This window comes from Ascaphus truei, chromosome 4, assembly GCF_040206685.1.
Source record: "Ascaphus truei isolate aAscTru1 chromosome 4, aAscTru1.hap1, whole genome shotgun sequence".
Taxonomy (NCBI): Eukaryota; Metazoa; Chordata; class Amphibia; order Anura; family Ascaphidae; genus Ascaphus; species Ascaphus truei.
This window is the reverse complement of record NC_134486.1, coordinates 148,660,261-148,674,524: the sequence shown is the minus strand read 5'-3', so window position 1 is coordinate 148,674,524 and position 14,264 is coordinate 148,660,261. Positions and strand designations below refer to the sequence as shown.

General features: G+C 42.0%; 1 protein-coding gene across 8 annotated transcripts in view; it reads right to left on the bottom strand.

Moving 5' to 3' along the window:
• SASH1 (SAM and SH3 domain containing 1) overlaps positions 1-14,264 on the bottom strand; it is a 628,602-nt gene that overhangs the window by 252,075 nt on the left and 362,263 nt on the right. For 7 of the 8 annotated variants that reach the window (XM_075596663.1, XM_075596666.1, XM_075596661.1 and 4 more), the window contains exon 2: positions 12,353-12,481. The exons of the other annotated variant lie outside the window; for it this stretch is intronic. In XM_075596663.1, the coding sequence (XP_075452778.1) occupies positions 12,353-12,481 (129 nt within the window). The remainder of the gene's footprint in view (positions 1-12,352; positions 12,482-14,264) is intronic. 8 annotated transcript variants of the gene reach the window in all.

Genomic DNA, 14,264 nt, shown 5'->3' with positions numbered 1-14,264 from the left:
TGCGGCTTTGCTAGGGACCGCAGCTCTGGGGCCGGCGTGAGGATCACTGGCGCGTGGTTCCATTGATCTCCGGGCTAGCTGGGGGCGGGCCACCAGGCGGAGTGATCCGAAAAGGGATGCGAGGTGGATCAACACAACCCGTTGCCTGTGCTCTGGTGAGTGGGGACCTGTGGGGGGGAGGGTGATCCGGGAGACGGGGACAGGCCAAAAGTGGTGGAGTGGAGCGGGGAGCTGGCGGCCATGAACAGCGGAGGCGAGGGTAGGTGAGTCCAAGGAAGCGGGGTGGCACTGGGGTCAGGTGGCGGGGGGGAGCGAGATTGCCGGTGTGTGCGGGCTGTGACATGTGGCAGAAGGCGCGTTGGCGCTTCCCCTCTGTCCCATGTTGGGAGCGGGGGGGGATGTGGAGCGAGAGAGCCGGTCTGTCAGTGGGGTAGGTGTGGTGAGCGATGGCTGCAGGCCAATGAGAGGTGTGCGGGGGGGCGGGCGGCGCGAGGGACCAATCAGATTGGCCTGAGGCGGCGTGACGGGCCAAAGGACCAATCAGATTGCCCATAGGGACACCAACATACGTTTTCAAAAATATATATTTGCTATTATATATATATATATATATATATATATATATATATATATATATATATATATGTATATATATATATATATATATATATATATATATATATATATATATAATATATACATATATATTAACCCTGGCTGTGCTCAAAGCTGTGACCATGCAGCAAGCTTAAGCCTATAGGGAACCATGTTAAAAATGGTTTTTGAAGCAAAAAGTGGCACTGTGTGCTCATTTGCATGTCATTTCCCAGAATCCCTTACTGCAGTGGAAGTGCTGTGTACTGGGTGATAATGGGGAAAGGCGGGGTTGCAGACCTGCCTAAGACATGCAGATGAGCATACAGTTGTATTTACATTTATATATATATATATATATATATATATATTATATATATATATATATATATATGAGACAAACAAAACAATGAAGCAGCGCCTAGTGAGGGTGTCAATGTGAATGAATAATAAGCTAATTATTAGCAAATGATGAATATAAATAATTAACTAATTGCCTAATCTATTATTAATTGAAATAAACATTGAATAACCTATAAGTGATATACAATGTACTTACTGAACAATAAATAAGATTAAATGAATAAAAATATGAAATATTGAAATAAAAGAAAATATAAAATAATAAAAAAGAGGGTAAAAAAAAAGTCCTCAAGGTATAAGTCCAATGATGAACAATGAAGGTAGGTATAGGGGGTCTCCAGTTGCTCTCAAAGGATTAACCACATCCGAATGGAATCTGCAGAAAGGAAAGAGGAGAGAGCGCACGCCCCATAGCATAAAACCGTAAATTTATTGAGGGGAAGGAGGGGAGGGGGGTACAGCAGCTGTGTTACCAGATTCAGCCCCTCATTCAGCAAAGTCACTGCAGCCTTTCAATTTCCGCCAGTACACACTTGAGCAACGTGAGAGGAGTGAAAGCACTATTCAAGTGTGTACTGGTGGAAATTGAAAGGCTGCAGTGACTTTGCTGCATGAGGGGCTGAATCTGGCACTCGGCTATACACCAGAAATCAATATACCTGGTGTGAGAGCTTCCAGACTGAAGTAACACAGCTGCTGTGGCAGAGAGGGGGGTTTAGAGGAAGTTATTTAGCGTCTCCAGTGTTACCCGGATCAGCATCACGTGATATCTCCAGCGTGGCATCGTTGGTGTAGCTGATGGAGGGACGCGGAGGCCCCTTAGGGTCAGCGCGGATACACTACCTGGTGAGACCGTTCTTTTTTCCCCTTGCTGCTTAATTTGCGGACTTTCTATACTCCATCTAATAGGATACATTCATCAGCCTGTATACCATCTCTTCATTTCATTTCGAATCATCAACGGCCTGTTTCCACTCCCCATTGTTGCAATAGTCACTGACTTTTACATCAAGTGATATTTCATTTGCTACTACTGTCACTTCCTCACAATAGATCTATTGGACATTTTTTTGGATCAACTCTTCATTTTTTCTCCTCCACCTAACATCTCTTGCTTTGTTTTGCATTGTCATATTGTTATATATTTTGTATCATTGTGTTTGTTTTTATCTGTTTGTCCAGCAACCCAGACCCTGAGGAAGGTCACATGTAGCTGACCGAAACGTCGGATGTAGTGCCTTGGTTTTATTACCTCAATATATTGACATTTCAACTTGGCTGTGTGCTGTCTCTTCTTTCCGGATCAAGATCTGGTAATATCTGCTGTATATATATATATATATATATATATATATATATATATATATATATATATATATATATATATACATATATATATCTATCTATACTCAAAGCAAGAAAATGGTAAAACAGCACGATAAAGCATGCTTGAAATAAGTACAAAATGATTCAAATAAACAATTAAGAAACTAAAATGATGTAGCCATGGCTGGTTCTGGCTATACGTCTGCCCTCCCTGGCATGTAAATCCTGGTAGGTGCAGGCAGTGTTAGGCCTATCTTGGGTTTAGTGCAATGTAAGTCTGCCCTCTGCTCAGGAATACGCTCCGTTAATAGAGGGAAATAGTACCTGGGTCAGGTGGAGGTTACGCGGGAGATCTGTCCTAGAGATGTTAGCGGTACTGCGACCGTGCTTCTAGTAGACAGTGCTATGTCCCAATAGACTTTGGTTCCGTCGGGGGACCAGGTATAGGATAATGGAGGTAAGGGAGAATCGTCTTACCTCCTAGTGTAGATTCTGTATATGCACCTTCTGCCCTCCCCTTTTGCTCTAAGGAAGAGGCCAAATTGTAGTCAGTATGTGTGAGGGTGTGAGGGTTCTAATCTGCAGCAGAGAGAACACAAGTGAAGGAAGTGTGCTGTCTCACCCTGCGGGGCGGGATTATATTAACAGTCCCCCCAAAAGCTATATCTAATCCAGGAGCATGGGTTCCAAGAGTATTCGATGCATGTACTGCCAGCAGTGGAGGCAATAAAGACTTCTGTTCAATATACTCTGGCCTGAGGGTGCAGTTACTCAGGGAGAGGATGAAATGGTTCTATCATGGGGACTGCCTCCAGCACTCCTGGGGCCCATGGTAGATGGAGGCGCAGCACTAGAGAAAAGAACCATGAAGCGAAACCTAAAGCCTTTACGGTTTCCTGGTCTCTATATAAGAAAATGTAGAAAACCACTAAACCTTCACCATAAAAAATGCACAAACTAATAAAGATAAACATGAAAGAATTAAACGTTTTAAAAAGTGTTGGCACGTAAATCTGAAACCAACAAGGTGCTTTGTTTTTATTCACCAGGCTTACACTGCTGTCCCAAATTGCAATTTAAATGCTTTAAAAAAAATGTTAACGAGGATAACACACAACATTTGGCAGCGAGAATATTTGTTAACTGGAAGTGCCAGAAACTATACAATAAACTGTCACTAACCAAAGCTTTTATGGACATTTCAGTTACTTACAATATCAGCATCACAGTGCTCTAGTTGAAATACAGCGGTATGCTCATCACTTTCAGTGCAAGACAGACTGTAAATGTGGCATATTGCAGAGCAGCATTAAAAAGATATCCCTGTCAGGGTTGCGCTGAAGCCCCGTTCTCCCGACGCCTCACGCCGGCCATCCGGGGATGCGCGCAGACTCCCGGCGGTGCGCACGCACCACCACAAGCAGACGCGTGCTCATGATGGCGTCACTTCGTTCTGCTCCGACAGCGGCGCGTCTGCGCGCCTCCTGCACGTGCACGCTGCACGCCTCCAGTGCGTGCACACCGCATGCCTCCTACGCGTCTCCCACCCGTGCACAGCAGATAACACCGGGACTACCATCAGCTGTACTGCACCTGCCTCCAAGGTAATTACAGCCTATCAGTTCTCTACCTATTGCTAATTATACTCTCCCCTGCCCCCTCTCCATTGGTTTATCTCTCTATTTATATCCATCCAGTCCTCTGTCTTGTTGCTGAGCATAGACCATTGCCTATGCACCGTGATCATTGCAGCCTGAGTTTTTGCCTGTGTTTGAACCTGTCTTGATCTCCGTTGTGACCCATGCCTGTACATGACCTGTCTCTTCTACATCACTGGACTTCGGTGCGTTAGTGGACTTCTGCTCGCTCCACTCTACGACCACGGCTTACGGAATACGACTATTCTCTCTCCAACCCCGGACCACGGCAAGTACTCTGACCTACACATCCCTGACTCTGCTATCCAGACCTGGCCCTATGGTTGTAGGGCGGCGGTATATATACACATCCCCACCCCGGCCCAGCGGTCTAATCCAGGTTGTAGTGAGCATCCGTGGCAATCCCTCAGCCATTGCAGAACAATGTAGCATTGCACTAAATGAGTACATTTGTTACATAGTGCAATTTGCGGCAGCTTAACTTCTTTGTCCATTTTTTAAACCCATAACTGCTTCTAAATATGATGATTTCAAAAGCATAGCAAAGAACAGGTACAGATTTTCAGTGAAAGGTGAACAGTTTATTTCTTTTAAAAAACAAACTAAAAAAATGATGTTTCTAATTTTTTTGCATTCTTGTTTCTAGAAAAATGCTTCACAGGTTATACAAGTTTGCATGTTTGTACATCTACTGTATACATATACAGTATATACAGATACAGCAACACTGATGATAAAAAATAAGTACATTGGGTGAGTACCATCCGAAGAATAAGTATAAAGGCAAAAGTGAGGACAGGCACTCAAAAAAAAATGCAAAAATGGTAAAGTTTAAAACAATGTTTTTCTCTTAAAGAAGGCTTCCATGAGAGCCAAAACGTTGAGTATTAAACTTCACCTTGTGTGTGTGTGTGTGTGTGTGTGTGTGTGTGTGTGTGTGTGTGTGTGTGTGTGTACGCGCGCTTGTGTGTGAGATATATATATATATATATACAGTTAGGTCCGGAAATAATTGACACTGACACAATTTTCATAATTTTGGCTCTGTACGCCACCACAATGGATTTGAAATGAAACATCCGAGATGCAATAGAAGTGCAGACTTTCAGCTTTAATTGAAGGGGTTGAACAAAAATATCGTACGAAATGTTTAGGAATTGCAATCATTTTCATACACAGTCCCCTTATTTCAGGAGCTCAAATGTAATTGGACAAATTAACACAATCATAAATAAAATGTTCATTTTTAATACTTTGTCGAGAATCCTTTGCAGACAATGACTGCTTGAAGTCTGGAACGCATGGACATCACCAAACGCTGGGTTTCCTCTTTTGTGATGCTTTGCCAGGCCTTTACTGCAGCTGTCTTCAGTTGTTGTTTGTTTGTGGGTCTTTCTGCCTTAAGTTTTGTCTTCAGCAAGTGAAATGCATGCTCGATCGGGTTGAGATCAGGTGATTGACTCGGCCATTGCAGAATAATCCACTTCTTTGCCTTAAATAACTCCTGGGTTGCTTTCGCAGTATGTTTTGGGTCATTGTCCACCTGTAAAGTGAAGCGTCGTCCAATCAACTTCACTGAATTTGTTGAATCTGAGCAGACAATATATCCCTATACACTTCAGAATTCATCCGGCTGCTTCTGTCTTCTGTCACATCATCAATAAACACAAGTGGCCCAGTGCCATTGTAAGCCATGCATGCCCATGCCATCACACTACCTCCACCATGTTTTACAGATGATGTGGTATGCTTCGGATCACGAGTCGTTCCAAGCCTTCTCCATACTTTTTTCTTCCCATCATTCTGGCCAACATTCTGGTACAGGTTGATCTTAGTTTCATCTGTCCAAAGAATGCTGTTCCAGAACTGGGCTGGCATTTTTAGATATTGTTTGGCAAAGTCTAGTCTGGCCTTTCTATTCTTGAGACTTATGAATGGTTTGCACCTTGTGGTGAACCCTCTGTATTTACTCTTGTGAAGTCTTCTCTTTATGGTAGACTTGGATAATGATATGCCTACCTCCTGGAGAGTGTTCTTCACTTGGCAGGATGTTGTGAAAGGGTTTTTCTTTACCACGGAAAGGATCCTACGATCATCCCCCACTGTTGTCTTCCGTGGATGTCCAGGCCTTTTTGTGTTGCAGAGCTCACCAGTGCTTTCTTTTTTTCTCAGAATGTACCAAATTGTTGATTTGGCCACTCCTAATGTTCCTGCTATCTCTCTGATGGATTTTCTTTTTTTTTTGCAGCCTTAGGATGCACTGTTTCACTTGCATTGAGAGCTCCTTTGACCGCATGTTGTGATGAAATAACGAAGGAATAGCCCACACTTGTCCATGAAACAGCTTTTGAGTCAATTGTCCAATTACTTTTGGTCCATTGATAAAGGGGGGGCTACATATTAAAGAGATGTAATTCCTAAACCCTTCCTCCAATTTGGATGTGAGTACCCTCAAATTAAAGCTGATAGACTGCACTTTAAGCCCATATAAATTATTTAACCGTAAAATTTATTTTGGTACACAGCCGAAATAGCAAAACTTGTATCAGTGTCCAATTATTTCCGGACATAAGTGTGTGTGTGTGTGTGTGTGTGTGTGTGTGTGTGTGTGTGTGTGTGTGTGTGTGTGTGTGTGTGTGTGTGTGTGTGTGTGTGTGTGTGCGTTACATTTTGTCCTTCACCTCGTCCCTTGAGGAGTCAATAGGAGTCCCACTCCCATTTTTTTTTAAACTCTTTCTCCCCTGTTTTTATATTGATTAATAAACTTTGTTACTTTTTGGTATACATGTGTGCTCCCTTAGGGATTCTTTTTTTGTTGTCGTTTTACATTTCTTTTTCCTGGAGCACCACTGGCTTCTAATCCCTCTTGAATATATGCAAGTATTAGAGTACCTTTATTTTTTGGTGTGCGTGTGGTATTTTGTGTGTTTTAGAATATAAGCGTGCAAAACAATTATTAGAATCTGTGATAATAAACAATGCTGAACCTGGTGATGGTCAGCAAGCTACATTGAATAAACATGCTAATACTATGTAGCTAAAACACATAAGTAAATTGGCCAAAGATACAGAGTGTACAATATCACAGAAGATATATAGCAGGCAGTGGAACAGATCAACAAAAATTGCTTCAGTGGAAATAACTAGTCATGATGGTAAGAAAAAATATGACAAAATAGTAACAGTCCAAATCAGGCATGAAAACTGCAAAGCAAGAATACAGTTGCTGTTCCAATTAAAGTCCATGTCTAAAGCACATTGCAAGATACATCACCATATTGCAGTCAATGGTGAACCTCATAAGTAGTCCCTGTAATAAATGGGTAAAAGAGGGGTCCCCTTCACCACGCTCCATGTATCTATCCATCTATATCTGCTGAACAGGCTTTACATTCTTTGGCTAAGAAATACCTAAATGACCCATCACAGGAACATAGTAACCCATATTATTATATTGTAAGAAGCAACAGGGTGTGCATAAGGCCAGTAATATAGTGGGTGCGCGCATGCCTGTGTAAACGCTCGTGCACGTGCCGCACACGTTTCGTGTGTACGGTCCGTGCTGCTGTGAGCGACAGGCTTGTAAGGTACTGTGTGTGTGTGTGTGTGTGTCTCACTGTGTGTCTCACTGTGTGTGTGTATGAGTGTATATGTGTGTGTATGCGTATATTAAAAAATTACAAAAAAAAGACATGACATGCTGCAAGAATAAATTATTTATTAATATTGTGCACACACAGACACACACACACACAGACACACACACACACACACACACACACATATATACATTGCGGTCAGGGCCGTTTTAAGACCTTCGTAGGCCCTACGCACTTTTATTTCTAGAGGCCTGCGTGTCCGATATTTTTACTCATTTTTATGCTAATTTCATCGTTTTGCTTGTTTCTTTCGATACTAGTGATATTTAGCATCAATACTTTTGTTTCGATATTTAAAGGTTTGCTTAGGTATTTTTTCAAGTGAAATATTGCAGGCCCTAAAAGGTTTATAGACCCTAGGCACTGTGCCTAGTCGGCCTAATGTATAAAGTGGCCTTGATTACGGTAGCGGCGCGAATACTTACTTTTCGGAGTCTTCCCCGCTATCGCCCGGCTCCACGCTCACTGCTGTGCACGCTCGCGGCACTAGTATACAATGGCTGGCTAACCACAACCAACTATAACTGCCGCACGCGCGCGCGCACCCACTATATTACGGGCCTTAGGTTTTTTTTGTATAGATTATTGGTATTAAACTTTGGGATGTGGGCAATGTGGCATTCTGAATTTTAGATTTAAAGTTTACCAAGATTGTGGAGTTTGGATTTTGAAAACAGTTAGCTATCAGAAAACAAATATATGAATGGAGGGTACCTAAATTCAAGGCTACTACTGCATTTTCTGCAGTGAAAATATGGGAGAGTAAAGTAGGGGTTACCAAAAGGATCCTCATGACCTGAACTCATCGCAAGGCTTTAGGGAAAAAAAACAATAAAATGTTTTAAACGTGAACGCTCTTAGGGCCCTGTTCAATATACTCTGAAGAAGCAACTTGAGATATTTTTCACACAAACAATTTAGAAAAAATGCCAAAGCTGTCTACTCCTAATTTAATACAAGGTAAATAGATACTACCTGAAGCAGCTCTGGAAAAACCTATGTACACTGTGTTTGTAGCCGAATTGAAACTCACCGAATCGCAAAATTCAGTATTCATCTTGTATTCAAGAAACTCCAAAATAAGTTTAGTTTTGCATAATCGAATAATAAAAAATTAAAAAAAGCATGTATGTATGTAGTGACTTTTTTCAAACTCAAATGAATTCGCGAAAAGTTGAATCACCATTTTACAGTGTATTTGAGAGCTGGGAAAGCTTTGCCCACCTCTAGTTTTGTATATAAAGGCTATGTTAGTTATTTGAGAGAAATTGTTTTCACATTAAGCATAGGGACCAAACATAGGGTAGATCCTCAGAAGGTTACTAATTTTTTAAGGTTACGTTATCTAATTTTAACATATCCATAATGTATATATCCTTAGAGCTGCTTAATGCTACGTTGTTCAGCCATTTCCCATCAAAATAAGGGAACCATACATTTCTAACAGACCTTAGGCTTCTTCATATGCAAATCATATGGTAATGAGCACTTTACCTACCAATGAAGATCCACAGACCTCCGTTACTGTTAAGTTTATGCTAATAACGTTACCATATTTGGCACCTGCTGAAAGCTGCCCTTACTCACTTCTAAACCCTGAGGAGCATTCTGTTATTTCGCACAATAGCCTACAAGGGCATAGGGAAGGTCTTAATTGATACCCATATGAATGGACAGAGTGTAGGAATTAGCCCTTTCATGATGGGTTATTCTAACAGATATATGGTGGAACATATAAATGGCTGAAACACAGCAACAAATTCATATTAATTGGATTTTTTTAAGGGATAAACTATAATATGTTAATGATTAAAGTGAATGTTACTTAGTTACTTTCCACCTCTTCACCCATGGGTGGGTATAGGCGACTTCCACGGAAAACTTCACTTTAAAAAGACCCATGGATGTTTAGCTTGATATACCCAAAGGGACTCTAGGCCCAAGGGTCGACAGAGCCCATTTTGTTAGAAACGAGGGGGCCACGTGAAGGCAGGGTTGTCAATTGACAATGAGAGGCTCTATATTCGCATGTTAGATATGTTTATGTGGCCTATATAATATTCATTGTATAAGGTCTGTGTTTACCAGTATGAATCTACATTTGAGAAAATGATTTTCAAGAAGATGGAAGTAACCAAAATAATATGTAATTACACACAGATCAAGTAAAACATAATAATAATAATTTACACATACAGGTAAACCCTGTTATAACGCGCCTCGCTATACCGCGATTCGGTTATAACGCGGTTTTCCCATGGCTCCCGTTCAAAAAAAAAAAAAATAATAATTTTTTTAAATGTTTCAATTTTTTTTTTGCACACTGCACACACTGCACACACTGCACACACTCACTGCATACACACTGCTCATTGCTCACACTGCACACACACTGCTCATTGCTCACACTGCACACACACTGCTCATTGCTCACACTGCACACACTGCTCACACTGACACACACACACACACACACACACACACACACACACACACACACACACACACACACACACACACACAGGTTGTAAACATAGTGGAGCCTGAACTACAAGTACCGAGAGACCCCGCGGGGAAAGGACCATAATACGCCGGTCTGTTGCTGGCCCCAGTTTATTTGTCCCTAATTGGAGCCTGCAATTACTTACAACCCCAGGATCCGACTCCACACAGAGGGGTTGACCAGGTAGGGGACCAGCGACCTGCAGCACAGGGAAAGGAGATGGTAAGGGTACACACTCTCACACACTTACACACACCAGCACCCGCTCCCCCCCCTCCTCCTGCGCAGGCAGCGGGGACAACGGTGGGGAGAAGGTGAAGCCCGGACCGGAGGGGCATCCCCCCTCCCATCTCCTGTCACGCGGTGACGGGGAAGCCGGGACCGGAGGGGCATCCCCCCTCCCATCTCCTGTCCCGCGGTGACAGGTTGAAGCCGGGACCGGAGGGGCATCCCCCCTCCCATCTCCTGTCCCGCGGCCTGTCCCGCGGTGACAGGTTGAAGCAGGGACCTGAGGGGCATCCCCCCTCCCATCTCCTGTCCCGCGGCCTGTCACGCGGTGACAGGGGGAAGCGGGGACCGGAGGGACATCCCCGCTCCCATCTCCTTCACCGCGGGCTGTCACGCGGTGACAGGGGGAAGCGGGGACCGGAGGGACATCCCCGCTCCCATCTCCTTCACCGCGGGGTGAATATGCGTGGTAAAGCGACGGCCATTTTTTTCCCCGTGACCCCGTTACTAACGCGGTGGTCTCGGGGTGGACCCCGAGGACCGCGTTATAACGGGGTTTACCTGTATATAATATTCTAACTAGTATAGTATACCAACGTTCCCTAATAAAGTTCTTTCCCAATGCAGATGTGCCATGTATTTTGTTTAGGTTACGGTGGTAATCCCGTTCATCCAGGTAATGTTACGTTGGTCGTTTTGCCAAGAGACCTTACTTTTGCATATTATTAGTCTTGAAGATACCCGTTAATGCAGGTGAAAATAAGATCCATTACCTAATTAGGTAAAGTAACATTATTTGGCCTTATTTTGCACACGTCTGAGGCTCTACCCCATAGTCTGTTGGTAAAATGCGTAGAAAGGATTAACAGTTCTTCTTTGGGTCCAGTACTGCCAACCTACTTCCATATCATCACCAATCCCAGCCTTGTGTTCTAACTGTAATTGAAGTACATTCTGGTTCTCAATAGTCCTGGATGTCTACAGAATTGATCATTGGAGAAACAGGGATTGATTACAATCTTATGATGACAGAGAAGTATATTTGGCAATATTGTTATTACAACCTACAAAGAAGTGGCCTTTTTTTTTAGATGGCTTTGTATTGAAGCATTGGCCTCACAGAGAACAATGCATCTTTCACATAAACACAACAGCAAACTTCAAAGCTAAATCAGTTGCCATATTCCATTAAGCAAACACTAAATCAGCCCTGGACTACCATGATTTATAGGGTTCTTTCATTTCACTTATCCGTAACTACATTTCTCTGCTCTGAAGAACAGTCAGCCAGAGGCATTACCATCCTGTGCTTCCAAATCTGAAAGCAATTGAACCAGCTGCAAGAACAACTCATCTCAAAGACAAGCAGAAGTTTAATTACAATTCTAATGTTTGAACATTTAAAATTCTTCCGCTATTCATACAAAAGGCTTTAATCTGAAAGCCAAAATATCTCATAAATAAACATGTACGGAACGCACATCTTCATTTAAAGCCCTGGTTCGTTCACTGTACACCTTTGCTTTTCTTTTCTTCACCCTGATGACATAATGTATTGGGCAAGATACGATAATTTTCTGAGAAATATTAACGTGACAAGCCTATTTGGAGGGTCATGTAAAATTGTGAATGTACTGGCATCTGCTTTCCAACCCATTCCTGTTTACAGCAGTTTAAGTTTTCAAATGCAGGCATACACGTCAGAAAACAAACTGAATATTCAGAACACTTTTGTAAATGGCTAGAGAATGTATAATATGTAAATGGGGTAAGATTGTTGCAGTGATTTACATTGACTTATGAGCAGGACTGTAAAAATGTCCAACTGCAGCCATATTTAAGTGGACCCACTAAAATTCTTTACCAGCCACGTTTCTCAAATTGAAAACGACTGAAGAATTTGACTGTAAATTTGTTGTTTTGTTTTTTGAAATAGAAAAAGCAATTTGTGAAAGGAACATTTTCTAAATCCTGAGTAGGGAGGTGGTAATAATAATGATGTTATTTGTCATTGCACTCACCACATCCAGGTCTTGAGAAACCTGCCGTTGGCGTAGTTCCTCCATCCTCTCACACACGTCTGTACAGCAGGTGTTATAGTAATCTGCGTACTGCTCTGCAAGGTCGTCAACGTTCCCCAATGAACCATCCTACAAAGAAGGAACAGATGAGAAAATCATCCAATGGCCGTTCAACCTTTCAAACCATATATTAACCGCAGTGCCTTCTATGACGTACTTGGTATATCATGGGCCCTTACACGTCAGAAGCCCTGTTCATGTACCAGGTACGTCATGGTACAAATGCTCATTTTCCAGGGGCTGATCGAGCAGACCGCTCCAACGAAGTGATTGGCTCAATGGAAACGAAAGTGGAGTTCCCTCCACTTCCGTTTCTGTCGGTCTGGCGGGTGGTGGCACTCCTGAAGCGATCACATGAGCAGTAATGCCGGCGTTCTGTTGGCACTCTGATAGTGTTAATATTAGACATGTACACAAATACACTTGTTAAACGTACGGTCATCAATGTTTTTAAGGAGAACTCAGGTAATAAAAGCACGTTTTAAAGGTGTAATCCCACATAGATGTAAAAAAAAAACATCTTGGGTAAAGAATGTAACAATCTAATTGGCTTACGTTTTTAAAAAAATCAACTTCTGCCAAAAGCAATGATTTGAGTCTTCTCTCTATGGCTTTCTACTGGCTGCTTGTTCAAGGCTGAACCCAGTGCCCATTTACTCTCAAATTACCAATGGGGTCTTAGGTACATTTCTCTGCCACTCTGGTAGTGAAAAGGTTTATATTAAAAATGTAGGAAAACCTCAACATTGGAAATGCTTTTAATAATTATAATAATAATAATATGTTCTTGTATAGCGTTGCAAGTTTTACATAGCGCTTTACAGAGACATTTTGCAGCCACCGATCCCTGCCCAGTGGAACTTACAATCTATGTTTTTGGTGCATGAGGCACAGGGAGATAAAGTGACTTCCCAAGGTCACAAGAAGCCGACACTGGGAATTGAACCAGGCTCCCCTATTTCAAACTCCCAGTCAGTGTCTTTACTCACTGAGCCGCTCCTTCTCCCTAGAAGAATCTTCTTTTCGTAGATTAATATTGGAAAGCAGTTAATCTCTAAATAAAAATGTAAATTGTACGTTTGTACAAATTGTAAATGAGGCTTCCTGTATTTATTAGAGTCCGCTCTACAGATACTGAGTCACCCAGCTGTCTGCCAAAACATTTATATTTATATTCTTTAATTCGCTGACAATGTACGGAAAAGTTAAATGGGCCTTTTAGTTTCATACACACTCATATGTTTTTTTTTTTTAACGCTAATACAAGTTAATGAAAGCCAGGAGACCTACGTCATGCTTGGTGACAAAATCTCTCTCTCTTTTATAGGATTGCAATAAGGCAGAAAGATTTAGCTTTGCGCTTTCTACTTACTGGAATCTCCAGACTCGTTCTTATCCCATATCACCCAAGGTATTTATGTTAACACGGTACTTAGTACGATGCTTGTCTTCCAAATGGAAAGGTATCAAGAGAGATTGCATACATGCTCCAGTCAAGCAGTGCTGGACTGTAATACTTGAGGCAAATCGGGGAAGAAAGAGTGTAATGGAAAAACGATAAACTATAAATGATAATTTAACAGACTCTCAAAGATGAGTAGGGTGGAGAGAGAAAAGTTATAAACTTACATGAGTTAAATGCGAGGTAAATGTTAAGGGAGATCATTATGGCATGTGGATACGTTGATTTGTTCTGTTCGGCACCAAGATATGTGTTTATAAAATATTGTTTTTATCTTAAAGGTAAAGTAACAATTATAAATATTGTTTAACTTGCAGAAGGATGTCTGAAACATACACCAGCATTCCATTGCAGTAACAAATATGAGAATGTCCCAGCAAGGTAATATTG